Source organism: Dunckerocampus dactyliophorus, chromosome 4 (assembly GCF_027744805.1).
Source record: "Dunckerocampus dactyliophorus isolate RoL2022-P2 chromosome 4, RoL_Ddac_1.1, whole genome shotgun sequence".
Taxonomy (NCBI): Eukaryota; Metazoa; Chordata; class Actinopteri; order Syngnathiformes; family Syngnathidae; genus Dunckerocampus; species Dunckerocampus dactyliophorus.
The window spans coordinates 4,324,987-4,351,565 of NC_072822.1; the positions used below are offsets into that span (position 1 = coordinate 4,324,987).

The 26,579-nt window shown below is 40.4% G+C and overlaps 1 protein-coding gene across 6 annotated transcripts in view; it reads right to left on the reverse strand.

The window, feature by feature from the left end:
* Positions 1–26,579, reverse strand: part of ntrk2a (neurotrophic tyrosine kinase, receptor, type 2a) — a 109,793-nt gene that overhangs the window by 13,161 nt on the left and 70,053 nt on the right. For 5 of the 6 annotated variants that reach the window (XR_008570135.1, XM_054774698.1, XM_054774699.1 and 2 more), the window contains 4 exons: positions 19,627–19,757; positions 10,442–10,614; positions 7,879–8,034; positions 7,578–7,668 (listed from right to left, as the gene is read on the reverse strand). Coding sequence is in view for 5 of the 6 variants with exons in the window: in XM_054774698.1 (XP_054630673.1) it covers positions 7,578–7,668; positions 7,879–8,034; positions 10,442–10,614; positions 19,627–19,757 (551 nt within the window). In the remaining variant the exon portion in view is untranslated. The remainder of the gene's footprint in view (positions 1–7,577; positions 7,669–7,878; positions 8,035–10,441; positions 10,615–19,626; positions 19,758–26,579) is intronic. The other variant, XM_054774696.1, reaches the window with a different exon arrangement.

Here is a 26,579-nt window from a genome sequence, read left to right on the forward strand (position 1 = left end):
CCCCAGCTCTCGACCAAAGTCAGCTGGGATGGGCTACAGCATACCCCCATGACCCTAAGGAGGATAAGTGGCATAGACGTTTCACTATGCTTTATTTTGAAAAACGTGCACCGGAATCACCCGTCCGCCCTGTTGGCACTGGACAGATAAGGAGAGGAAGAAACGGCAGAGAGAAATGTATTTAAAGTTATTAATGCATTTCTTGTGCAAGCCCGTGAAAACGGCCTTAATGTTGACATTATTACTGACAATGTCAATATCTTTGTCAATATCAATATTATCACAGCGACAGAGAACTGGCATGAGACAGCGGTGGCAGTCCGTCTCCCATGCAGCCCACCACCACAGCTTAAAAAAAATCATATGGGAAACCCTGAATTAAGGTTCTGTTTATTTCAGCTTGGGTTTCTGCTAGTGGTCGGTTCATTAGTTTCCCTTGAACTATGGGTACTTGTGTGTTTCATGCATTCCATTCCATCTCTGTTTGCAATTTTCCTGTTTCCTTGTATTATTTGCCTTTCTTTACGCATTCCTGTTTCCACCTCCCATGGTGAGTCTAATGTTTGCCTTAGCTGCACCTCCTAGACCTCTTTGTTATTTTGCCTTTTTTTGTGAGCTTATCTTTTGTTAATTAAAAACTTGACTGATCCATCCTGCCACCATGTCCTTGCAACCTGGGGTATTACTACACAAAATAGACATACCACATAACACAAAGCACAAAGCAAATGAGTGGAATATCTAATAATATGTCTCATTAATAATGCATTCATTTTATTTTTTGAATATACAGAGGGGCCAATAAAAAACAAGCTGTGGGCCAAAAATGGCCCTCGGGCCGCGCGTTGGACACCCTAGCATCTCCAACATCCAACTTAAAAATGTGGCTCCTACCCAAGACCCACCACCGGCATATTGTGCAGATGATGAAGACTATCTCTTTGTCTTAATTTGCATTGAGATTTCCTTGGACCGCATATTGGTTGCTGCTAAATCCCAACTCATTATCATAATGTTATCAAGTCTAGACTTTAATCTGTGTCTTTTGTCTTGCAGTAACAAGGGAATGGGCCATGCCTGGTCAATTAACCTGCTGTGAGCAGTGGTGATAGGGCGTACTCTGCATAAAATAGCTATAATTCCTGAATGGTAAATGTCATGTTTTCGGGAAACCTCTTAAATTAAAGCTGAAACGTCTACACTTCATTCTCATCTCGATTGCTTTATTCCACATCCATAGTGGCGATGTATAAAAGGACCTTCTGGACCTAACTCTATCTATTTTATGCCATGCAATATGAAGACGCCGCTTGTTCTTAAACCTGCACAAAAGTGAATTGAAGCTGGCGTGCGAACATGAATCTCTCGGGCCATCCTCGCTCCATCGCGCCCCACAGATAGGACGGTCCATCCTCGGAGGTTTATGTCTGTTATTAATGGCCTGCTACCCGCACTTGGCCTGTTTCTGTGCTAGTCAGCGGCTTATTTAATGGCGTCATAAAACGTGGACCGTCACATAGATAGCCATCGGCTTTGGTCTAGGATCTGCCTCCAATCTCTGGAGCGCAACCGAACCTCTCTTCTTCTTCTCTTGCCTCACTTTGTTTGTTTCTCATCTTAATGTGCCACTTTTTATTACTCCTCTCCGGTTGTTGGTTTGTTTACATCTGTAATCTGCTTGCAATAAACTGTGGGAGTTAGTTTAGCTTGGACATCGGCGTATATACCGTACAGCTTTTCTTTGGGAAAGCATCGGAATGGAATATATTGCCGCTCCATGTTTCATAACACAAGGACCAACACGCTGCATTTATTCTCTTACCAAAAGATACTCTCTCCCCTTGTTCTCAAATAACATTTTATTCGCTTACGTGTCTCGACCTGGTCGCGCCCATTAGATGTTTTGTTTTATTCATTGTGGCTGATCATTTACCCTGAAGGTCTGAAATATTAATACCAGCCTCTGAAGTGCTCGGCCGCTTGTTTTAATGTTTCTTACGGAAGAGGTTACATTTGTTTTCAATGTATGTATGTTACCAGCATAACTAAACAACTACAGACAAGATTTCCGGCAAACGCTTGGAGGGGTGTGGAACGGTGCACAACGGAGATTCGAACCCAGATCTTCCTGATCTCCTGACTCCTAGCCAACATGCTAACCACTCTGCAAATGTGCGGATTACATTTCTGTGCAATGACTAAATGCTGAATGCTATGTCAGCACTCTTATTCTGTCATTGGGGTAGTAGAGGTATTTCATCAGTGCTGATCACCCCATCCTTGGCCAGGCGTGACTAAGTCTTGTCACACTGGCCTGTCTTTAAAACGATAAATATCGCTGCCAGCATACTTGGCAGAAGTTACCTCCTGCTCTTTATGTGAGGTGGTTGGCATAGAAGTCGCTCCCTTCAGACGCCGTTGAACTGAGGGCGGAGCTGTATGTTTCAGACCTTGGGACTTCACAGGGTTTTCAAGTGGGCACCCCACTTCCCCAATGTTTCGTTAACCAGCCCACGACACCTCAGTGGGGCTTGACAGCAGAACCAGCGTCCTGGAACTGCTCCCTCGTCCCTTCTGGTCTTCACAATACAGCTCTGACCCCCCTCTCCTTTGCCAAGCATCTGGATGCCGTCTCTGCCTGCACTGAAGTGTCGTTCACCAGGTTCTTGCGGGTTGCACCTCTAACGCCGAGCATCCCCAGTGTTCTCTGGAGCGACTGTCCAGGGAAGCCCCTGCAACCAACCTCCACAGGTAAGTTTCAGAGGAGGTTGGTTGACTCTTATGTTATTTAAAAAAATAAAACAATTCAAAATGCATTCACTGTATTTGTCAACTTTAATAGAATGTTACATTGTTAAAATGGCATTTCATTTGGGAGACACTAAACCGTGCTTATGACTTGTAAGGACTCGAACATTTCAAGCATGTGACGTCAGACTCGACTGGATTTGTCTTGTCTTGACTTGGACTTGCAAAACAGTGACTTGCTCCCACCTCAGCAAATTAGCGAAAATTTGGAATTTTCTGTCATTTCTTGGCGGCTTTTGGCACTTTTACAGTAGTTTCTACGTCATTTGGGAGTGGAAAACCTGGTCATTACAAGCCGATTCAATGAAAAACGATTCAGTACATTCATTGAATGCGATGCGTCTTAGCAACAAGAGTCTTCAATAAAGGTAAAAGTTATGTTAAAAATGCATTTTTGGTTAATATTTTGGATGTCGAACAAATTAAGTGGATTTACACTATTTCCTGTAGGAAAAATTGCTTCGGTTTTCGTAATTTTCAGTTATACAATTTACAATAAACTTCAGTTTCAGAATTAAGGAAAACCGAGGTAGCACTGTATTTGAAAGAAATCATCATTTTGGCTATGATTTTGCTTTAAAAATACTTTTTCCCGATTAAAAAAAAAAAAGAGGGGTGAATACAGTACTAATGATGCCTATAATCTATACATCCATCTATCCATCATTCCTACTGTTGCTGTCTCTCCCTCATCACCTTCTCAAGTTCTCTCCCTGCCTTATAAATATGCATGGTTTCAACATGACGGCCTAAGTGTTCCAAGCGTGACTATAAAAAAAAAAAAAGATGGGGAAAGGGAGGAGTGGGTCAAATAAAGCAGAAGAGGTTGTTCTGTGGTGACCACCTGGAGGCTGCCGTATCCATGGCAACTAGGCCAGTCAAAAAGGGAGCGAAATGATGTAGTGTAGGCGGGGCTTATGTGACTAACTCCACCCACTCCTTGATACACTGGAACCTTAATTGCACTCTGTGTTGCCATGGGAACAAAAACTAGTGAATCTTTTTTGTGCGTGTGTGTGTGCTGTGGGAACGGGAATCTCTCTCCTTGCTGACTTAGATGCACTCTATTAATATTCTGATTATTCTTTACACAAGCTGGAATGAAAAAAAAAGGCTGTATATTTTATGTAGCAGCCAGCAGAAGATTAAAACACACAATTTTAATGAGTGTAAATCTCTATCATTGAATGAGGTGAAGAAAAAAATAAAACCAATTAAAAAACTATTATCACATAGAAGGCAAACGCAATTAGTAACAAAACATAATTGAATCTCGATAAGCTTTGTAAAACGATTGCTTAACATGTGTAAATACACACGCTTAAGTATTCCCTTGTTGTGAATGTGTCATGTGCTTGACAGCATTATAAGCTCTGTGCATATCTCTGTGCATAAGTGCGTCTCTCCTTGAAGCCTCCATTAGAATAATGTTTGTTTGCCTTGTAAAACCAAAAAAAAGGGGGGGGTATGCTTTTGCTTTGTTACCAGGAAGATGCAATAAAACCAAAGCAGACATTTAATTCTCTTTCATTGCTCCCATTTATGCATGAACACTGCTGATGGAACAGAGGCATGGTAAGTTGTTTGAACACTTTTCTTTTGTCTTGGGCTTGTTTTCATTGAAGTGCTGTATGGTGTCACACGGTAAATGTGGAAAAAACAAACTTCATGATATTCAGTAACAGAGGGATAGACTCTGGTGCTTCTCACCTTATCGCTAAGGGAGAGCCCGCCTACCCTACGGAGAAAACTCATTTTGGCCGCTTGTACCCCAAATCCTTATTGTGGTGGAGGAGTTTGCGTGTCCCAGTGATCCTAGAAGCTAAGTTGTCGGGGGCTTTTATGCTTTTATGTAGAATTACTACAGCTTCTGCTTCTACATCAACAAGTAGCAAGCAGTTGTTTAACTCCGATGGAAAAAACAACCACACGTCCCTCGCTGCTGCTGATTATTATTATCATTCATATTAGCCATGCTACAGTATAGTCCACAGTCTGATGTTTCTAGCTGCCCTGTTCTCACGATAGAACTTTTCTCCAAATGAGAAATCTCTTCACGTTTTAATCTTACGAGATCTTGTCACATGAGATGATGTTGATCTTTTTTCTAATGCCATGCAACAAGAAACAACAAGAAACTTCCCCAATGCTAACGGTGAGTTATTATGTTATATTATTACTTATTATGTCTACTATATCGGGTAATATGAGTGTAAAGGTGACTATGGGGTGTTAGTTCATGTCTACAGGGTTCTAATAATGTTAAAACTGTATTTATAGAAGGTCATAAATAGGTTTTATATGCTCTAACTCCAGAAATGTTCCATCCATTTTTTTTCTATGCCGCTTATCCTCAATAGGGTTGTGGGGGTATGCTGAAACCTATCTCAGCTGACTTTGGGCAAGAGGCGGGGTACACCCTGGACTGGTCGCCAGCCAACCGCAGGGCACATATAGACAAACAACCATTCACACTCACATTCATACCTATGGATAATTTACGGGAGGGAACCGGAGTACCCGGAGAAAACCCGTGCACGGGGAGAACCCAGATCTTCCGCATCTCCTGACTGTGTGGCCAACATGAAAACCACTCGGCCACCGTGTGACGAAAACTGATCTGTTTATTAATAGTAGTAGTAGTAGTAGTAGTAGTAGTAGTACTTTATTAATCCCACAGCAGGGAAATTCACTTGTTACAGCAGCAAGCAAGATACACAAGTGAAGAATGCATAGTGACATAGTGAATACAAAATGGTTCAGGTGTTGTAGAGAGTAATATTGAATCCTCCTCTGCAGAAGTTCACCAATCGCGGTCAGGGCTGGAACCAATAAAGGAGGGACGAATGTATACTCCTCTACAAGCTGTACACTGACTAATCTAAAGTATATCCAAGTTTCCCTTGACAAGTTAAATAAAAATGCTTGCGATGTGAGGGATGTAGTGACTTTGTGAGATACTACTGTCTTATTATATGTTATTGTTATATGAGATCTCATGCAGGGCGGTGAAGAACGGTTTGATTCCCTTAATATGACACAGGCATAGACAGCTGAGCTCCCAAATTGCTCTGCCGTGGTCTGGAGAGCTGCCCACTGCTTTAGTGTATGGTGTAATGGTGTGTTCACCACTGAAATATGGTGCAACGCATGTTCAAACAAAAACAAAAGGCTATGAATGTAATTACGATGTGCATCTGCAGGTGTATTGAATATTGTCGCTGTAGGAGCGCCTGACTAAATAAAAAAAAGGCGGGCTGCAGTGGGAGACCAACCAGGAGGAGGAGGATGGAGGCATCCTGCCTCGCTACCAAAGCGTCTGCCAGCTTCTTTGTGCGAGCGGAAGCTGTGACGTTAAAACAGCCTCGTCAGTCCAACACGCCTCTGCTTCTATTTCCTCCCACATACACACACATTGAGGTGTACGGACGGGGAGGGGGCTGTTTCCTTTATGACTCATCTTTGCTCCTGACTGACGTAAGAGCATGACTGAACACGCTTACCCACACACAGCACACATCTCCCTTAGATGCTGAACCACAGCTAAATTCTTGCACCTCTCTTGCTGACTTTGTCCTTCTTGTGTCACCCCCCCCCCCCCCCCCCCCTTATTTTTTGGTTTTCTTGTTTGATTTCTTTTACACTGCCCCCATCCCATTCTTTATCACTCCATCACTGACTGCTCTCTCTGCTGGTGTATATTTGTTTCTTGTTTGCTTCCCCTCCGGCGTCCAACTCTTTGCCCTCCTCCAACATCTCCCACATAACCATCCCAGCCCCTCGTACTCCCCCCCACGCCGCCTCTCTATCCGTCTCCAGCGCTGCTCCAAGCATACTAAACACAAGTTCCCTGATTACTTTTCTTCCCGAGAAACGCTGGATACAACTCAGAGGGCTCACTGGCGCTGCCTTTGTGTGTTACCATGGCGACAGCCTCAGCACACTTGGCTCTATTGAAGAGCGGGAGGTAGAAGAGTCGGGAGGGGGATTTGGGGGACGGTAGTGTGCCGTCACAGACTCCAAAAGAAAGTCAGAGGCGAATCTTCATATTTGCACACCTTTTCATGACGTGCAATATTGAGATTTCAACATTATGAAAAATGTCAATTTAAAAGGAATTACTGTGTATGGAAAAAAAATGTTTGCACAAGCTCTTCTACTCCTGAACCAGTACACACAAAAGGGTGAAAATATGTCAAAATGCATCCATACTGTGTTGCCTGGGTTATTATTTTTCGGACAAACACACCACATGGTGCATATATTGGATTGACCAATGGTGACCAATTTCTCAATGCAATCTACAAAACAGCCACTGTAATTTTAGAGTGGTTGGTCGAATCGCCACAAAATTTGGTACATACCTTTAGGGAACTAACAAGCACACGTGTGTAAAATCTGAGCAACATTGGTTAAAAAACATTGCCGTCCTTAAGCAAAACGTACTTCCAGGGGCACGGGCGGAACTTAGCAACTAATTGTCCATAAGTCATTGAGCATTTGTATGATGACTAAAAAACTTTGAGGATACTTATATTACACGTATAGTCGTCTCTGGCAATATCGCGGTTCGATTATCGCTCCCTCGCGTTTTTTAAAAAATGCATTAAATTATAAATATTTCCCTGCACTGCACTCAAAGAAGTTTCTTATTGTAATTCTGGTAGGGTGCCCATGCAGGTGGAGGCTTCATGCAACAGGAAGGGAGGTTAGGAAGTGGGCTACAAGAAGGCCCCCCCTCCTCAAAAAAGAAAAAGTTGGACACATACACATACCCTGTAGTAGTCAGTGCTGTAGACGTCTCTGGACATGCCAAAGTCTCCGATCTTCACCAGCAAGTTCTCACCCACCAGGCAGTTTCTGTTGGACAAGAAACAAACATCAGCAAAGAAGCAGCACGATGGGTGCATGGGCTGCTGGAAATGTGAATTTCTCTTGCAGATCAATAAAGTATACATCTACCTATGTAAGTAAGTAATAGAATAGCTTTTACATACAATACGGTGACTGTGTGAGCTCTACGACAAAAAAGTACTTATTATTAAGATCACGCATAATGTGGTCGTGTACCTGGTGGCCAGGTCGCGGTGCACAAAGTGCTGTGATGCCAAGTAGACCATTCCCGACGCGATCTGCTGGGCAATGTGCAGCATCTGCGACTGAGTCAGCTCCACTGGTCTGGTGGTCTGGCCTTCTGCCATGAGAACTGCATCCGGACCATGAGCCCTGAAGGAGGGAACACGTGGAGAGAAGTTGTTAGGTTGGTCTACAGTGTAAAGCAAAAAAGTTGCTTTTGATGAATGCACGCTGTAAGCCTGTGAGTTGTTTTTAAATTAAATCACGTTAATTGATATAAATAATGTGCCCTGATCTTGTGTGTATATGTATACACACACACACACACACACACACATCTACTGTATATTGTAATAAGTCAAATGATAGCATTTTTAAAAATCAGATTGAGGTGTTTGGCTGGCAACCAGTCCAGGGTGTACTCCGCCTCTCGCCCCAAAGTCAACTGGGACAGACTCCAGCATACCCGCGACCCTCGTGATGCTAAGCGGCATAGAAGATGGATGGATGGATGATTAATTGTGCATTTGAAACTATGTCTGAAATATACCCATTACACTGTATTCTACTAACAGAAAGAAATAACATCATTATATACTGTATATTTAAAATAATGTATGTTTCGTGAAATGAATTGAACATTTTAATCAAGCTAAAACTGCAAGAATTTACATTTTGCACTGTTGGGTTCGTAAGGAGTTTCTAAACGTACAGTAGCGCTTCAAAATGCAAAAAGAAGAAATGGGAGTGAGACAAAAAGATTCGGAGTAAGCAATTTATTGCAAAAAAGCATTAAAGTGAATGGGCTGTTGATCAGCTGATCAAAGGTTTAAGACCACAGCCTTTAAAAACCAAAGGCAGAAAAGCTTTCTCTCTTTGAACAAGGTCGGATTGTCGAGCTGCATAAGCGAGGCCTGTCGCAGCGTGCCATTGCTGCTGAGGCAGTAAGACTGACTTTAAACTTCTTAAAGATCCTGAGGGATGTAGAACAAAAAAAAAGTCAAGTGGTAGACCCAAAAAAATGTCACTGGCCCTGAGCCAGAGGAGCCGTTTGGCTGTCCGTCAAGACACAGGCTCATTCTCGGCTCAAATGAAGGTAGTTACTGGTGCCGAGTGCAGTCCAATAACCATCAAAGTGGCATATTTGAGAGAAGGCTTTTAAGAAGAAAAAACATCTTTAAAGGCCACGCCTCCAACGCCCCAAATTGCCCGTTTGGAATTTACACAAGTGCACCAAACATGGGACATTGAAAGGTGAAAGAAAGTTTTATTCTCTGATGAGAAAAAAATGATGGTCCTGATGGCTTCCAACCTAACTGGCATGACAAGGAGATCCCACCTGAGATGTTTTCCACACGGCACAGTGGAAGGGGGCGCCATCATGATTTTGGGCGCTTTTTCATTCAATGGAACAATGGAGCTTCAGGTTGTGCAGGGGTGTCAAATGGCAGCTAGCTATGTGGAGATGTTGCAGGGGGAATCCCTCATGACTGAAGGCCCTCTGCGTGGTAATGACCGGCTGCAGTTCATAATGCCCGCCTGACAAAGAGGAATCATCTCACTCTTTTGGACCATCCTGCGTGTTCCTCTGATTTAAATCCAACTGACAACATTTGGGGATGGATGTCAAGGGAAGTTTACAAAAATGGCCATCAGTTCCAGACAGTGGATGCCCTCCATCAAGCCATGTTCACCACCTGGAGCAACATTGCCACTAGGCTCCTGAAAATACTGGCATCAAGCATGCCCAAAATTATTTTTGAGGTGATTACCAAGAATGGTGCAGTTACTCGTTACTGAGTCTTTTTTTTAACATTTTATTTCTATTTTTGGGGGTATGAAATTTTTTTTTGGCTATGGTCTTAAGATTTGGATCAGATGATGAATTCTTTGCAATAAATTGCTTCTTTCTTTTTTCATTTTGAAGCTCTACTTAGAACCTCCTTAATTCCCACAGTGCAAAATGTAAATTCTTGCAATTTTTCAACTGGTCTAAAAGTGTGTATACCCCGGACAGTGTACATATGCATACAATGCGCAGTCCACACAATTACTGTATATTGGGCCATCTTAGCTATTGCTCTTTTTTGTGTAGAAAATAAAATATGGTTTAAATTAATTGCAGTAGTTGTTCCTCACTGACATTTAGTGGTTTCCTATGACCTGCTTTTGCTGTGTTAATGTTCGGAGTGTCCTACAATGAAACTCACGGTAGTGTGGTGGAGAATGAGAAACTGTTGTTCCGAGGACAGACGGGGAGACGTGTTTGTGTGTTGGAGATACAGTACATATATGGTGTTGGAACTGAGCACTGCTGCGGTTATGAAAGTCATGAAATGTGTGGCTGACCATAATGTTTACGGTAAATATTTTAATGAAGTCAAATCAGTTAACTAAGGTGTTATTTTTGACAGCCCTAAATAGGATACAATAATCCCCAAGAAAATTTGTATATTTTACCATTTTCTCTAAAATCATTTTCATTTTCATCATTTTCAGTATACAAGATTCTGCAGTAGTACTTTTAAAAATATTTTTAAAGCAGTAAAAACCATGCCTGAGGAACTTGTTGAGGTCTCCGTGTTTCATGTACTCAAACACCATGATGAGCGGGTCGCTCTCCACGCAAACGCCGTAGAAGGTGACAATGTGCTCGTGCTGAAGGTTCGTCAGCAGCTCGGCCTCGCGGTGGAAATCCTTCCGAGCATTTTCGCTAGCCTCTTTCAGCGTCTGACACACAAACACACAGAGAAAGACACATGCTGACGTTTTATTAAACTGACAAATGGGAAAACATCATCGAGCAATTCCATGATCAATTAGTCATGTCTGCTCCAGTTGTATTTGGCTGATGGAAAAAACGTATTGCTATGTCAATGTGAATTACAGTAAATTAGAATTAGCGATGTTTGATTGTGTGTGTGTGGGAGGAGGGAATCGGTTTCATATTAATGATCACCACAACCATGTGATGACAATGTTTGTTGATTACATTCCCAGCTTCCCTTTGAATCTTAAATGTCTCGCATCCATCAATAAGGAAATCCGTCATCCGTCAGTGACACAGGAAAAATAAGTAAGAGAGGAACATGTAGGAAATAAAAGAAAGTGATAGGGGGCTATGTACATACTGTATCTTAGCAGTACAAATATATGCAACTGCTTTTGTCCTACATGAATAATAGATGGTCTTGCTACTGTAAAAGCCATAGATATGTGTTCCACCTTGCAAACAGAAGCTCCCGTTACACATATAGGTTCAAAGCACAAGGACACGTTGCTAAAAAAGTTCAAGGTGGGGGGGAAAGGAAATGACCCGATGACCTCTCAGCAGCCGGAACGCTGAGATGCCAGAAAATGAGACGGACTACGGCCCCGCCCACTTGTTTCCAACCAATCACGTATCGTGAGTCGTGAATATTATGGACTGTAACGTGATCCGTCGTGACAATGGAGATTATTACAGTAGGTGTACAGAGCACAGTTGGAAATCCAATATTGAGCATACATGGGAAATATAAGAGTGACTTGAACTGAAATAAATGAGGTATGACTGGAATATGGAATATGTGAAGCACGCTGACTCACTGCAACAAAAGCGGCATTTACACTTGCACGCATTTTGCCTCCGCATTGTCGAGCAATCTGCCGCGGCAATGCGTGTCATTTAGAAGGCACGCCTGAAAAGGTTGAAGACTAGTTTATGCACTGTTACGCACTCTGCAGGCATTTTTGTGACTAAAAATGATGAGCAGTGGCACAGAATGCCACGCTCCCTCACGACTTATTTACAACTAAGTCAAGTACTGTTTACGTCTTGTGTACTTCATCGTACGCAGGAAGTGCATTGTTCCTGCATGGGTGTCCATCGTCACTGCCACTTCCTGCATCCTTGAAGCAGGTGTGGCATTATTTGGTCCCACTTCGCCCCGCGTGACGCCACACAACGTCAGGCATCACCCTTAGCTTCATGAATTCCTCTATTTGCAAGAGACCTACAAGATGTTGATCCCCGGAGAACAAGCTGTCATTGCAGAAAAGAAAGGTAAAGGTCTATACTGCACTAAGAGAATGCGGAAAGAGCAGGAAGAAGGCACAAACTAGAAGAAAAAAGGAGGCACAGACGGTGTGAGAAAGAGAATTGCTGACTCGAAGACATTGATTTGGGCATTATGAAGAAATTCACAAGGAAGATACAAGAGGCTGCAGAAATTACTTGAGAATTCCCTCCAACTTGCCCACTATGGGGGCAAAATGTGTGCCAGTGTAAACTAGTCTACACACATGGTTACTTCTTTTATTGTTTTTACGTTTTACAGTGGTTGTTTTTACACTTGTCTGTCGTCGGAACAACAACTGCACCCCACATTACACCTCTGCCATTTAATTGCATTCATTCCACTAATAGCAGTGGTAAAGCTATTTTTACCTAGTTGATAGATAGATTTGGAGGAGTGTGATTCGACTGTCAATCTGGCCGTTGAATCATATGAAAATGTCCTCTGATCAACATTGTACCACTGCGCGGAGGAATACGAGCTAACACACCACACTGACTCTCGTTACCAAGCATTTTTCTTTCTCATGTGTGGTCTTTAGAAAATAAAATGGACGAGTTAAGGCTCCACATCACCCAGAGTAAGAGCCTTTTGGATTGCAATGTCATAATTTGTTGTTGCACACCTACCACGTTTACTTGTTTGAGTATTTTAGCCTTTTTCTTTGAGGTGGAAAAAGTCGCAAATAATATCTGTTTAATTGTAGGAATCACCATTAGCGGTGCTCTTTAAAAATTATAGACTGTACAGTATATGCAGTATATTTCGATATATTTATCAGACTACTATAACGAATCAGATTGGACTATGAAAATCCTTAGCCAAAGACAGCCCTCGTTGATAGTCAAGCATGTTAAATGTTCCTTAAAGGTCTCCCATTATGCAAAAGTGACTTATTTCATAGTCATGTGTCCCTACAAACCTGTTTATGACCACCAAACATTATACAAATCTATCATCCCCCTCAGTCATTCACTTTTGAGGCACCCAAACATTCGCTTTTGAAGTTCTGTGTTTTCATGAAAGTCCAGCCCTGTGTATACGCTCACCACTTTCTGAAAGTGGCACTTATATCAGGCTTCACTACACATCCTCAAACCAAGCCCAGAGCTCTGCCAACTGCCCGTTACCTACACCATGGAGCGCTAAGCGTGTTTATTTTGTTTTTCTTCAGCAAAAAGCCTAACCTATCCCGATGTTGCTGTCGAAATGTGAGTAAAATGTTAGCACATACAAAATTGTGTCTTCCCAGTAGTGCTTACTAAAAGCACTTTTAAACCGTCTAACCTCCAGCATCGAGGCCGACACACGTCCAATACACTACTGTGGGACCTCGGAGACCTTTGAAAATGTCTGAAAAAGACAATAATATGGGACTTTTAAACAATTGCCTGCACATTTAATACTGATTTTATGATAGCCACTGTTTTTTTGTATTTCAATTATTTCCTATGGGAGAAATTGTTTTGAAATCCGTAAATGTGAGGTTGACCGTCGTCCCAGAAGGTCCACGCTGGATTCTTAATTAATAACAAAACAGAGGTAAGGTTTCATGATGGAGGAAGTGGGAAACCTTCACCACAACAACTCACAGCCCACTAATGTGTTTGTGTTTAGTGCATAAAACATTCATGAAGGTGTGAAATGTGATTTATTAAATTGTGGGAAGCCATGCTTGCCATGTGTGTGTTTATTTCTATGGCGGGTTGGCCCACTGAGGCCTGGGCCATGACGCAGTAAAAGAGAAACTCGGGACACAAAATGAGATTTTATGAAGAGTATATTACCACCGAGTAAGCATTCACAGCCACTGCATGGTGGTCAGGCAGTGATGCGAAAACTGAATAACAGACAGCACTGACAATAAAGTGTGTGGGACTATGCAAAGTTACAGAAGTGAACAATGCAGGGTGACAGCAGCAGAGAATGAATGAGTCCCTGAATGCATCGTTGCCTGCGTGCCCAGCGCTGTGTACAGTACACACGGTACAAGTCACCCGCTCGCGGTGCACTCAAGTCCCAGAACGCATAAAAAGCAATCAACATCCTCAGGCTGGGGAATGTAGCGACTCACATTTACATGTGCTGTAAGGAAGCATTATTGAAAGTGTTCATGATTGATGAGCAACAACAGGGGCAGCACATGCATATTTGTGTGTATTAAAAGTGTGCCTGTGATCAATGGCACCTCAGTGTAGTAATACAGTAGCAGTCAAACTGGCCTTGGCCTTATGGGCGAGCGGCTGATTGATAGCAGGCCCTTAAGCCGGAACTATTCGACTCTGTTGGGGCTTGCGTGTTATTGTGATGTGATGGACATGCTTCTGTAATGTAGCATACATGACAAAGTGCAAGGCAATTATGTACAATTCATTAGCAATTTCACGTGCCTGTGAAATATTTGTAAGGTGGAAATGCTAATGTATTATACTGTATAAATTATTCATGTCTAGATCAGGGGTGTCCAAAGTGCGGCCGGGGGGACATTTGCGGCCCGCGGCTGTGATTTTATCGGCCCGCAGAACAGTCTAAAAATGAAATTTAGCAAGAAAACTAAAAAAAAACAAAAAAACACCACCAGCAAAAATGGGAAAGTTAAAATATTAATTTAAGAGAAGAGTTATGATCTCGCAAACAAAAAAAGCCATAATTAATATCACAAGAATAAAATAGTATGAGGATGTCAAGAAATGTCCTTTAGTAGCATGCAGTTGAAATATTAAAGAAAGGTTTGATGGGTTTTTTTAAAGTAAAAAACAATGAATAAAGTTCAAATTTTTGAAAACTTAGGTTGGGGGAAAATGTATAACATGGGAATAAAGTCCAAATATTAGGAGAAGAAAATATACAAGAAGAAAGTTGACATATTTGGAGGGAAAAAAAAAAAATCAACAGCAGAAATTTTACCAGACTAAAGTCAAAATATTAAGAGAAAAATAAGAGTTTTCTAACGAGAAAAAAGTTGCAATTTTATGAGAATAAACTTGTAAAATGAGAAAAAATATCATTTTAGTAACAATGTTGAAATAAAGAAATAATACATTATTTTTGAAAAAGTTATAATTACGAGAAGAAAATTTACAAGAGGAAAGCTGAAATTAAATTGTTGGGGGGGAAAAAACAGCAGAAATGCAGAAACAGCTGTAATTTTACAGGAATAAAGTCAAAATATTAAGAAAAGAAATCATAGTCAAATGAAGAACAAAAGTCGCAATTTTACAGTAATAAACTCAAATTATGATGGAAAAAAATACATTTTAGTAGCATTTCACCTATATTATAAAGCTATTAAGATATTAAAGCCACATTATGTACTTATTCTTCCCCAAACTGCCATTGCCAACTTCAAATTCATGCAACAGCATTTCTGTCATTACCATGGCAACCTCAGCTCACCTACTTTAGCAATGTATAATCGTTTGTGGACCAGCCTGGTTGCCTCTCGTGCGCCAGTTGGTTGTTGTTTAGCTTGAATATTTAAATAGCATCAACCTCGATTACCAAAAACAAACTTTTACACTGTGTTGTGGATGAATATTCAGCAATATACACTACAACCCCAGGGGGGGGCCATGGAGAATATAAAAACGGTCTTTATTTCTGCTTTAATTGCCAATTAAAAAGTGGAAACAAAACATCCAGAAAGCAATTAATTGGACATTATTGGACTCTCCCTAGATGCCTTGTACTCTCTGCAGTTGAGTGAGTGAAGTATGTGACTTTGTGTACTTGAGAAATATAGTATGTTACTGAAGAAAGCGCTACTATAGACTATATAAAATGAATGGGATTTTGTTCAAGACTTCACAGTTAACTAGTGAGGCCTCTCGAAAGGAAAACTCCCCTTTTTGGGGAATTTTGCCCATCATCCACAATCCTTATGTGGGACATGAACACACATATCTTTCTCTTTTCTGTGTGTTCTAAATAGAGAAAAACTGCTAGCACAAGGCAGCTAACAATGGACGTAATGTCCGCCTACAGAGCCCTCTATTAAAATACCTCCAAAAACCTCCAACAATGTTTTCTATCCATGCTGTGACCATGTAGTAACAGGTACATTCATGATAACATGTAATGCTTACAGTATTTTGCCCTATTTTGGTCCATTTCAGCATTAGCTTAAGAGCTTCTTTCCTGAGCCTGGGAAGTGACGTGCGTGTCATCAGCTAGCTAGAGTTAACTGTTTGCTGAGTGCTAGCAGCAGGTTAGCAGTCTAGAGAGTGGCCGACAGCAGCTCCTGTGTGAATGTTCACGGCATGTGTTCTCTGCGTGTTAATGAAGCAATTGTAGTGTATTGCGAGTCTCTCCTTAACCACAAAACAGCGGCAGCAGAGTAGTATTCTACACTGGTCTCTAGGTGCCAGCAACGTTATACTGATCAGACAATAGCCACCTGGAAGTATGCTGTTAATGCTAATGTGTCAGACTATCTTATCTTATTTATGGCTCATTTTCTGTTATTATGTCTACTGTTTTTGGTAATGTAAGTGTGAAGGTGACTATAGGGGTGTTACGTCTGTGTAGGCTCTCAGTCGTACAGGAGTTGTCCATCGAGGAAAAGGCTTCTTGAGACGTCATCTGTACTTCTGTGTAGAAGGTGTCGGACGTTTCGCTCCTCATCCGAAGAGCTTCGTCAGCAATGCTGACGAAGCTCTTCGGATGAGGAGCGAAACGTCCGACACCTTCTACACAGAAGTACAGATGACGTCTCAAGAAGCCTTTTCCTATAGGGGTGTTATTTCATGTCTACAGGGCTCTAATAATGGTAAAAAAAAAAATCATTTATAAAGTCATAAACAGGGTTTCTATACTCTAACTACAAAAATACACAATCTATTAATATTGAATCCTACTTTGCGGGCATCCATTCATCACGGTTGGGTCTGCAGCCAACTCACCGCGATAAACGAGGGACGACTGTATGCAAATGTCAAATTCTATACACGCAATATGGATTTTTTCCCCCCAAATAATAAAAAATCCTGGCAAAGTTTTATACAATTAGATTTTACGACTGTCAAATAAGCACAACGTACACCTTAAATGTCTCTTTGACAAAATAAAAGCTTATTTGATTGAGCATTTATATCTGTGGGTTATTTTCTGTATTTCTGCCAGCCAACCCGTAATGTTCCAAAGGTTGATGCAGCAAAAAGGAGGCAGGAGGAGGAGGAACCCTGGAGAGAAACGGTGACTCACAGCATTCCAGCAGAGGGGGGGGGGGAGGAAGGATAGAACATGGTACATTAACTAATTGGAAAAAAAACAGTCTAATCAATGGACCAGCTCTAATTATTTAATGATTAAGCCAGCAGTTTTAGAAATGTATTCTTCAATGCACATTGATGACGACTGAAGATAACATTAAGATAAAAATAAGATGCTTTAGTATATTTAGAATACTCAACAATGTTTATTAGTGTGAAGATGAGAGCTGCTGAATAACGCAGGTGAAAGGAGACAGAAGTGACGCAGAGGAAGTGGAGGATGTGGGGGGTCTCTTACAGGTCATGTATTGTTAATGAGTAGTCTTTTCTCAATTAGATTGGGTTTCACCGCACACTAGCTCATGAAGCATCCTTGATGGAGAGACGGATGAACGGATAAATAGGATTTCCAGGGAGCTTCAACTCGACTCGGAAGTCTGTGGTTTAAATGTAATTTGACGGATTGCTTGCGACAAATTGCAAACGATAAAAGAAGTGAGGTGGAGGCTGAACACAGCTGAGGCGGAATAAGGAGGATGATCATTTTAAAACACCTTGTAATGTACAAATTGTATTTGTTGGTGGAAGCAAGGTTTTCTACTCTTGAAAGCTGCACACAAAAGGGTGACAGTTTGCCACGGCATGCACCACGCAGGCGTTGTTATGCTTCAGGGACATGGCTGGCTCCTCCCCCTCTAAATCCTTCAGCCGAGCTTGACATACACCTCCAAAAAATGTTAACCTTGTGTTAACGATTTTTTTTTAGTATATCATTTCCAGTTTTTCCTTCCCACCATTTTTAAATCTACCAAAACAAACCTTTGCAAACGTCTTATGGCGCGACATATACAATAATAGTGGTTGTTGTTTGAAAAAGAACAGTTCCAGGTCCAACAACCATCTGGATGTTGCTTGAGAAGTGGTAGTTTACTGGTACTAAACAGTAAGCTGAACAGCTAGTCAGCAAGACTTGTGTTTGCTCCCTCTAAGGAAAACACTGCCCCGACTGTTTTTGCGGAGAACTGCTTGTCTTGCACTCACCCGACTCCGCAGAGGATCAAGCCGCGTCAAGAGGGCCGTTTCAGGAGCATAACAAAGCCCTTACTGTATTGCCTGTGCCATTATTTTTCCGTCAAATACACCCACAAGTCAGACTAACCTGAGATTTCTCACACAGTTCAATGCGCTTTACAAAACATCAACTGCAACTTAAGGGCAGGGGTGCCCAAATTTTTTCCAGCGAGAGCCACACACTGAAAAATGAAAGAATGCAAGAGCCACTTTGATATTTTGTATAGCAGCATATGTAGATATGCTAAGAAGTGATATATTTTGCAAAAAAACTGCACCTCAGCTTTGTGATATAGGTGAAAAAGCCTATTATTAGCATCAACTTCACTCTTTGCTCTTTTTTTCACCATTTTTGCTGTTATTTTTAAATTAAAATTACGACTTTTTCTATATTAGAATACAACTTCTTCCATTTTTGTTTATAGCCATAATTAATTAATACACTTAATTATGAAAACAAAGACACATAATGTACAGAAGTACACATAGCATGAGATAGCGCCAAGCAAAAATGCACAGCAGCACAGAGCTAACATTATGAAATCTCACCTCTGTGCATTTACACACGGCATGAACATTTGTGAACAAGGACGAAGTGAGTGGCTGCAACGCCCGAAGAAGACACATTGTTTGGGAAAGCAGAAATTTACTTACATGTGCAAAATTGGGGGCTTTCTAACATAGTCAGTGCATACAGTCAACAAACAAGTGACAGGCTCATGCAGCTCAGAAAACACACTAATTAGTCACAGCACCACAGGAGAAGACCAGCTGTCATTTAGCACACAATATCAATGATCTTGAAAAGTCTTCAAGATTAAACACTTTCGACATCAACGTCATCATCAAACTTACTTATTTGTTCATCTAACACACACAATGAACAACTTCATGATGTCATCTTGCTTCTGCACCGTACCACCGGCTGTGGCTGTTCACGTGAGTCGTTCGCGCACATTATGTAAATCTCAGTGTGCGGCGCTAACGTAGTCGAGCCGTTTTTTAAATTTTTATTCACATACCCCCTACGGCAATCTGCGCACCCCACTTTGAGAACCTAGGCTCTAGCGGTACACTAGGAAGACGGTATGATACAATCAGGTGTCGGATCTCCTTAGATGAAACAATGCAGGGTATGTAATATTTTGTGCTATTTAAAATGCAGTCCATAATTCAGGGATCCGGTTCCGCATGCAATAACTTCCCCTTCGGTAACGACATTACAGGCTTTGTTTGTGTGCCAGCCGTCGTCTTCAATAAACAGATTAAATTGAGATGCAGATTTCTTCAATTCACGCACAAAAAAGCAACACAATGTTTTGGCAGAACTAAATAACAAAACAAAATGCAACGCAAATCCACCAGTTGATGTGTGTCATGAAAAACACAAAGGATTTTGATACCTTGACGGCCACCAGTATCTTCTCCTGGTCAGGTGACAGGTTGTAGCACTCGGCGAGGAAGACTTTGCCGAAGGCTCCTTCTCCCAGCTCCCTCTTGAGCACAATGTTGTGTCTTTTGATGTGCTGGACAACTAGTGGACACAAGAAAACAAGACTCAAAGTTTACTTGAAGTCACAAAGCCTATCTAGACTGGAGAATTACTGAGGATTTGTGTCTTGAAATCAAATGGTAAAATTGCTCTGTCTGCATAGCCAACCTTTTTGCATGATATCTGAAGATTACAATGATTATGTTGTGGTGTATAAACTTATATTTCAGGCCTCAATGCAATGATCTATTTGGAAATGTTGGCCCTTCAATGGCATATTAATGACATCAAGTCCAATAAATGCTCCAAACAAGGCCTCGATTCAGTTAACTGCAGAGTCACATATAGTTACCTTGGAGTATGTTTTCCTTCCCACTTTCTCATGCACTCCAAATCATGATTAAAGTTTAAAAATCACACCCTGTCCTTTTTGTGGTTTACGGTACTTTATCTTAGAAAAGCTATGATATGATATTATCAAGTACGATGTGCAGTGCATCTCTTTGTGGGTTGTGTGTGTGTGTGTGTGTGTGCGTAATCTCTCACTGCCTTCTCCTCACCCACAGTTGAAACACTCCACAAACCTACTTTCTGTTGCTAGGCAACCAGTGACTCCACATCAGCTAAATTTGAGAACATTTAACATCTTGCCATGGCGATGTTTTTTCTCCTGATGCTTTATTCCGCACAGTGCTTAAGAATGCGGCAACCTCGCCGTAACCTCACTAAGAGACATGCCGTCCACAAATTCATGTGAGCAAACCCCCGCTTTTCCCCGCCACCACTGTAGACACACAAGTTGAGATTTATCTGGGATGTGATTAAGAGGCACATTTGAAGAAAAGCTGTCCACTCAGAATATCACATTAAGATCCAGCTCGTCTCCTAGAGGCTGCATCGATTTACATTGGGAGCAAGAGACACAGAAACATAGAAAGAGAGAGATAACCAACCAGTTTTTAGTCTAGGGTTATAGCGGTGGTCCAAAGTGAGTATTCATGTCACTACACCATCCATCCATCCATCCATTTTCCTCTGCTTATCCAGGTCCGGGTCGCCAGGTAGGGAAGCCCGGACTTCCCGGTCCCCGGCCACATCCTCCAGTTCCACCGAAAGGACACCAAGGAGTTCCCAGGCCAGCTGTGAGACGTAATCCCTCCAACGTGTACTAGGTTTGCCCCTGGGCCTTCTTCCGGCTGGGCATACCTGGAACACCTCACCAGGGAGGCGTCCGGGAAGCATCCGAAGCAACCGAGCCGCCTCAATTTGCTCCTCTCGATGTGAAGAAGCAGCGGCTCTACTCTGAGCTCCACACCCTATCTCTTAGGGTGAGTCCAGTCACCCTACGGAGGAAACTCCTTTCAGCCGCTTGTATCCGCAATCTCATTCTTTCGCCATAGTTCCCCCATGTTGTGATTTACACCATAAATATTAGTCCTAAATTTATTTTATTTACATATTCAGATTCCTTGAGCATGAAAACATACCATTAGCAATTGGATTTATAAGGATATCAATATGACTTCAGTAGTTATTCAGTAGAAATCACATTTTCCGTAATGGTGGTTTTCTTCTGGGTCTAGCGCCATAGCTTTTGAAGATACAACAAATCCGTTGGTACACTCCAGATTCCACAGTGTCTTGGATATAAAAAATGGTGTTTGTTGCATGTTATAGCTTCATTTGTTGTCTTCCTAGGTATGAAATTCGAAATGTCCCCTATTTTTTTACATATTCTGGATGACAGTATCCGGAATTATTCCATTATCTGGATCAGTCTTTGATATTTTGTAGAACCTGTTGGAAACCTGTCCCGTATTTTTTTACCAAGTGCTCTGACCATTTTTTTTGTGGTGTTATATGCAGAAATGCCGAAAATGTGCTATCTCGCAATGTTAATTAAAGAAGCCTTTCAAAAAAATCCTGGATCCAGACGGTGATCCGGATCACCCCCAAAATGTAATCATCCCAATCCATTCAGAACTTTGAGTTATTTTGAATACAAACAAACAAACTATAACCTCCTTGGCGGAGGTAATAGCCAGTTTATGAACCTTCTGCTCTGATAAAACTGCTGGAACGGTAAGAACCAACATTGCTAAGCTAAAAGCTGGTGGTGTCTTATTGTGTAGCCGGCCATATTGTTGGTGTAGCCACAATTCCCAGAGCAACACACCACACAAACCCCACCAGGCCCCTGCCCTCCATTTAACCAGCTGATCACCTCACCACACTATGAAGCATGAAGCCATGAAGCTCTTTAATCAACATTCACATTGTGAGTGCAATGACGTCTTCTCCGACTTGCCTTTGTTTTCTTTAAATTGACGGCGCCATATATTCAGGCAATGACAATCAAGAAACTCCCCCAAAAAAAAAAAGCAAGTCATCCTCTTTCCATGCATTTAAATTCCGTGTTAATCCTGCATTAACCCGGCTGCCTCTGTCAATTTGACTTTTCCTACATTTCATTTTGGGACTTCACCTCGTTGCACGGTGTCATAAATCAACGCTGCTCTCTTCAATCAGCATCCTAAAATTCGTCCCCTTTAACTAAACTTTCCTCCCACTAATAAAATTCTCAGTGTCTCACTCTGTCTTTTATTTAACATCTTTGTGGCCGGTTGTTTGCTCCCCTCTTGCTTTTTAATTAACATGGCCCCCATGATTCGCATCCTGGCAGGCACATTATCTCTCTCACTCTTCAAACTGCAGCCTTCTATTTCCATCAGGTGTTTGTGGCGATGATGTTTAAGAGCTCCTCATCACCTTTGCGCCAACTTCATCAGCATCTTTCCTGTGTGAAATTGAAATTTCTCGCACATTTCGACACGCTCTGCAAAACACCCACTGTAACTTTAGGGTGTTTAGTCCAATCACTGAGATTTAGCACACACCTGTAGCGGACTGACGAGCACATGTATATAAATATTGAACAAGATTGGTTGAAAAGCACGGCCACCCTCAAGCAAAATGTCTTTGCAGGGGCACAGGTGGGCCTTAGCAACTGATTGTCCATAAATCATTGAGCAACATGTGGCCAGGGAGCCATTTATTACTCACGGGTGCTTTTTTTTCCCCCTTAATTGGCCTGCGGCACATTCTAAAAATATGATTTAACAAGAAAACTTTTTAAAAAACTGCAAAAATGGAAAATTCAACAGTAATTTTGCAAGAATAAAATCAAAATATTGAGAAGGTTGTAATTTAACAAGAAAAAAAATCTGTTTTATGAGAATAGGAAATACATTATTAGGAAAAATTATTTTAGTAGCATAAAGTTGAAATATTAAAGAAAAAGTCGTAACATTATTAAAAAACAAACAAAACAACAAAGTTGTAATTTTTGAAAAATTAAATTGCGGAAAAAGTTATAATGCTATGAGAATATAGTGAAAATATTATGGGAATAAAGTCATAATAAAGACAAGAACATTTACAAAACAAAAGTTGAAATAATTGGAAAATGTAAAAAAAAACAAAAAAAAAACATCACAAATGTAAAAAAAAAAAAAAACAGCTGCAATTTTACGAAAATAAAAGTGTAAATGTTAAGAGAAAAAAGCCAAACACATAGAATCATTGGAAAAAAAGCCAAGTTGGCTACTTTGCAGGCTATTTTGGGAACCTAGCCCCCAGGATAAACGAGGCAACACTGTATTATAAGGAAAAATAATGTCATTTCAGTACCATAGATTTGAAATAGTAAACGAAAAATACATTATTTTTTAAGTGATAATATTATCAGAAAACAAACAAAACTATATATATGTATATATATAAATAAATAAAAGTCGTAGTTTTCGGAAAATTTGGTTGGCGAAAAAGTTTGAATATTCTGGGAATAAAGTCATACTTCCAAGAAGAAAATTTACAAAACAATAGTTGAAATTGTTGGAAAATAAAAAAAAAAACAAACAGAAATGAAAAAAAAAACATCTGTTATTTTACAAGAATTAAGTAAAACTATTATGAGGAAAAAATAATGTCATTTTAGCAGCATAGAGTTGAGACTTTAAAAACAATGTATTTTTCCTTTGTCGTAATATGAAAAACAAACTAAACAAAATATAGTTGTAATTTTCGAAAAATCAGGTTGGGGAAAAAGTTATGTTAGATAGAATCAAGTCAAAATATTACAAAAGTAAAGTCAAATTTAAAAAAGAAAATTTACAAAGATTATTTAAGAAGAAAGTTTAAATATTTTGAAAATGAAAAAAAAGACAATCATGGGGAAAAAAGAACAAAAAGCGAAGTTGATACTAATAATACACTTTTTCACCTATATCACAAAGCTGAGAGGCAGTTTTTCCTTGAAATATACTCGATATAACTTCTTAGCGTATCTACTGTAAACTATGTGTTGCCTTACAAAATACCAACGTGGCCCTTGCATCCTTTCATTTTTCACTGTGTGGCAAATGGAAATAGTTTGGACACCGCTGGTCTAATGGTTATTAAAAGGAGGATTGAGCATGTCTGTATGACATGTATGCTGACATCTTCCAAAGCATTTTCACCACAACCCATAGAGGGTACCACAAATGTCATTTACAGACCTGTGGCAAAAATGACAACTGTACACATCAAAAATAGTACACCCTCTGATGAAAACTTGGTCTGCTAACAATTTTTATTCCGCAGCATGAACTGAAGGCTCCTGAATGCTTCAATGAAAGATTTGTGTGTGTGTGGAGGAGCTGTGCAGAAGTTGCCATGGCAAAGTAGCTGCTGCTGTCATGGCAATGACCTTGTAGCTGTCTGTTCTGAGGGGATGAATAGGAAGCATGCACGTGTGAGCGATACTGTTCATAAAAATAAACAAAAAAAACCATGTAAACGTCACATTTCCTTCATGTGTGACACACTGTCACTGCATTGCTCATGACCGACACATGTCTTCCAACTGGAACAGAGCAGAAGGAGGTCCATAAGACACGACCAGACAAAGACGAGTGCTCAAGCAGACATATGTATGTAATGAATGAACACACACACACACACACACACACACACACACACATACACACACACACAGATATTGACCTGCTCCATCAATGTGACATTATGATTATTGGCAAGTCATAAAAGCTTTTCCAGCCTGCGACCTTGTGTGTGTGCGTGATGTAACCATGTGTGCAGGCATCATTAAGAGAGGTGGAGGGCGGTGTGTGTGGGGGGGGTATAATAATGGCAAATGGGGGGATTGACCTCTCAAGGCCTGCAACAGAAGCGAGAGCTCGACCGGGATTTACTACATAAGAGAAGAATAAAAGCAGAGTGAATCAATGACAGTCAATATTACTGTATGTGTGCGTGTATATTAAAGCCATTAAAAGTAATACTCTGGAAGCTTTAGACCGTTTGATGTGGACCATATCGACTTATTATTTGTCTACCTCCCTTTTTTTCGGGCCACAAGGCAGCCCTTATGATTGAACTTTACGTTCTTGCGACACACAAGTTGTTTTTCCAGAATGATGAAAACACATTTTGTCATCCGTTATGCTTGATGTCCCATTAACACTAATAACACCTTCGTTAAGATTGATGTGAGGCTTTATTTAACAATTAATCACTGAGGCTATGGAAGGCCAGGAGCCACATTTGGTAACTTGCGGAAGAGTTCGAACTGAAGCACAACTATAAGGCAGAGTAACCATGTGATTTTTCTCAGCCAATCAGGAAGAGAATAATAATAATAATAATAATAATAATAATAATAATAATAATGATAATAATAATAATAAGTGTGAGTGTCCTTTAATAGGATAAGCTAAAACAACGCAGTAAAAAGTAGCTAAGTACAGTCAACGACTTATGGGCAATTAGTTGCATAGATGTTTTGCACGGAGTTGTAATTAAAACCCCGCAGACAAGAGTGGCCCGTGGCGTTTTTTTATTGGCCCGCGGCACATTCTGAACATATAATTTAAGAAGAAAACTACAAAAAAAAACAACAAAAGGAAAAGTACAAAAATCAGCTGTAATTTTGCAAGGATAACATCATAACATTATTAGAAAACAATTGTAAAATTAGCAGCATAAAGTTGACATATTAAATAAAATAGGCTTTTTTTTGTAAGTCATAACATTAAGAGAAACAAACAAAACATCAAATAAAGTTGTAATTTCTGAAAAAATGTAGTTGTGAAACAGTTATATATACGAGAATAAACTCAAAATACTTTAGGAATAAAGTCATAAGAAAACTTACCAGAAGATAGTCGAGAAAAAAAACAACCCAAAAACCGAGAACAAATTTAAATTTACGAGAACAAAGTCAAAATATTAAAAGAAAAAGAGTTGTATTCCAACAAGAAAAAAAGGTTGCAATTTCACATGATTAAAGTAATATGAAGAGGAAAACGTCATGTTAGCAACATAGAGTTAAAGAAAAAATATAATATTTTTTAAAAGTGATATTAAGAGAAAACAAAAAGCTTTCATTTTTGGAAAGTTATGAGATTATAAGAATAAAGTCAAAATATTACGGGAATAAAGTCATAATATTATCAAAAAAATTACAAAGATTAATAATTTGTTTGGTAATATTATGACTTTATTCCCATGAAAAATGCAGTTGTTTTGGATTTTTGCCCATCATTCACAATCCCAATGTGAGACATGGACACATGTCTCTCTTTTCTGCGTGTTCTAAAGATATAAAAACAGACAAAACGAGACAGCTAAGAATGCACGTAATGGGACGTACCTATTCCGCCTATAAAGCCTTCTGAAAAAAAGCGCCAAAAACGCTCCATTTACATATAATGTGACGTGCATATTAACCAAGCTACAGCGACTTTGTTATTATTGTTGTTATTAACATAGTTACGCCGAAGAACTACAGTACGTGACTAG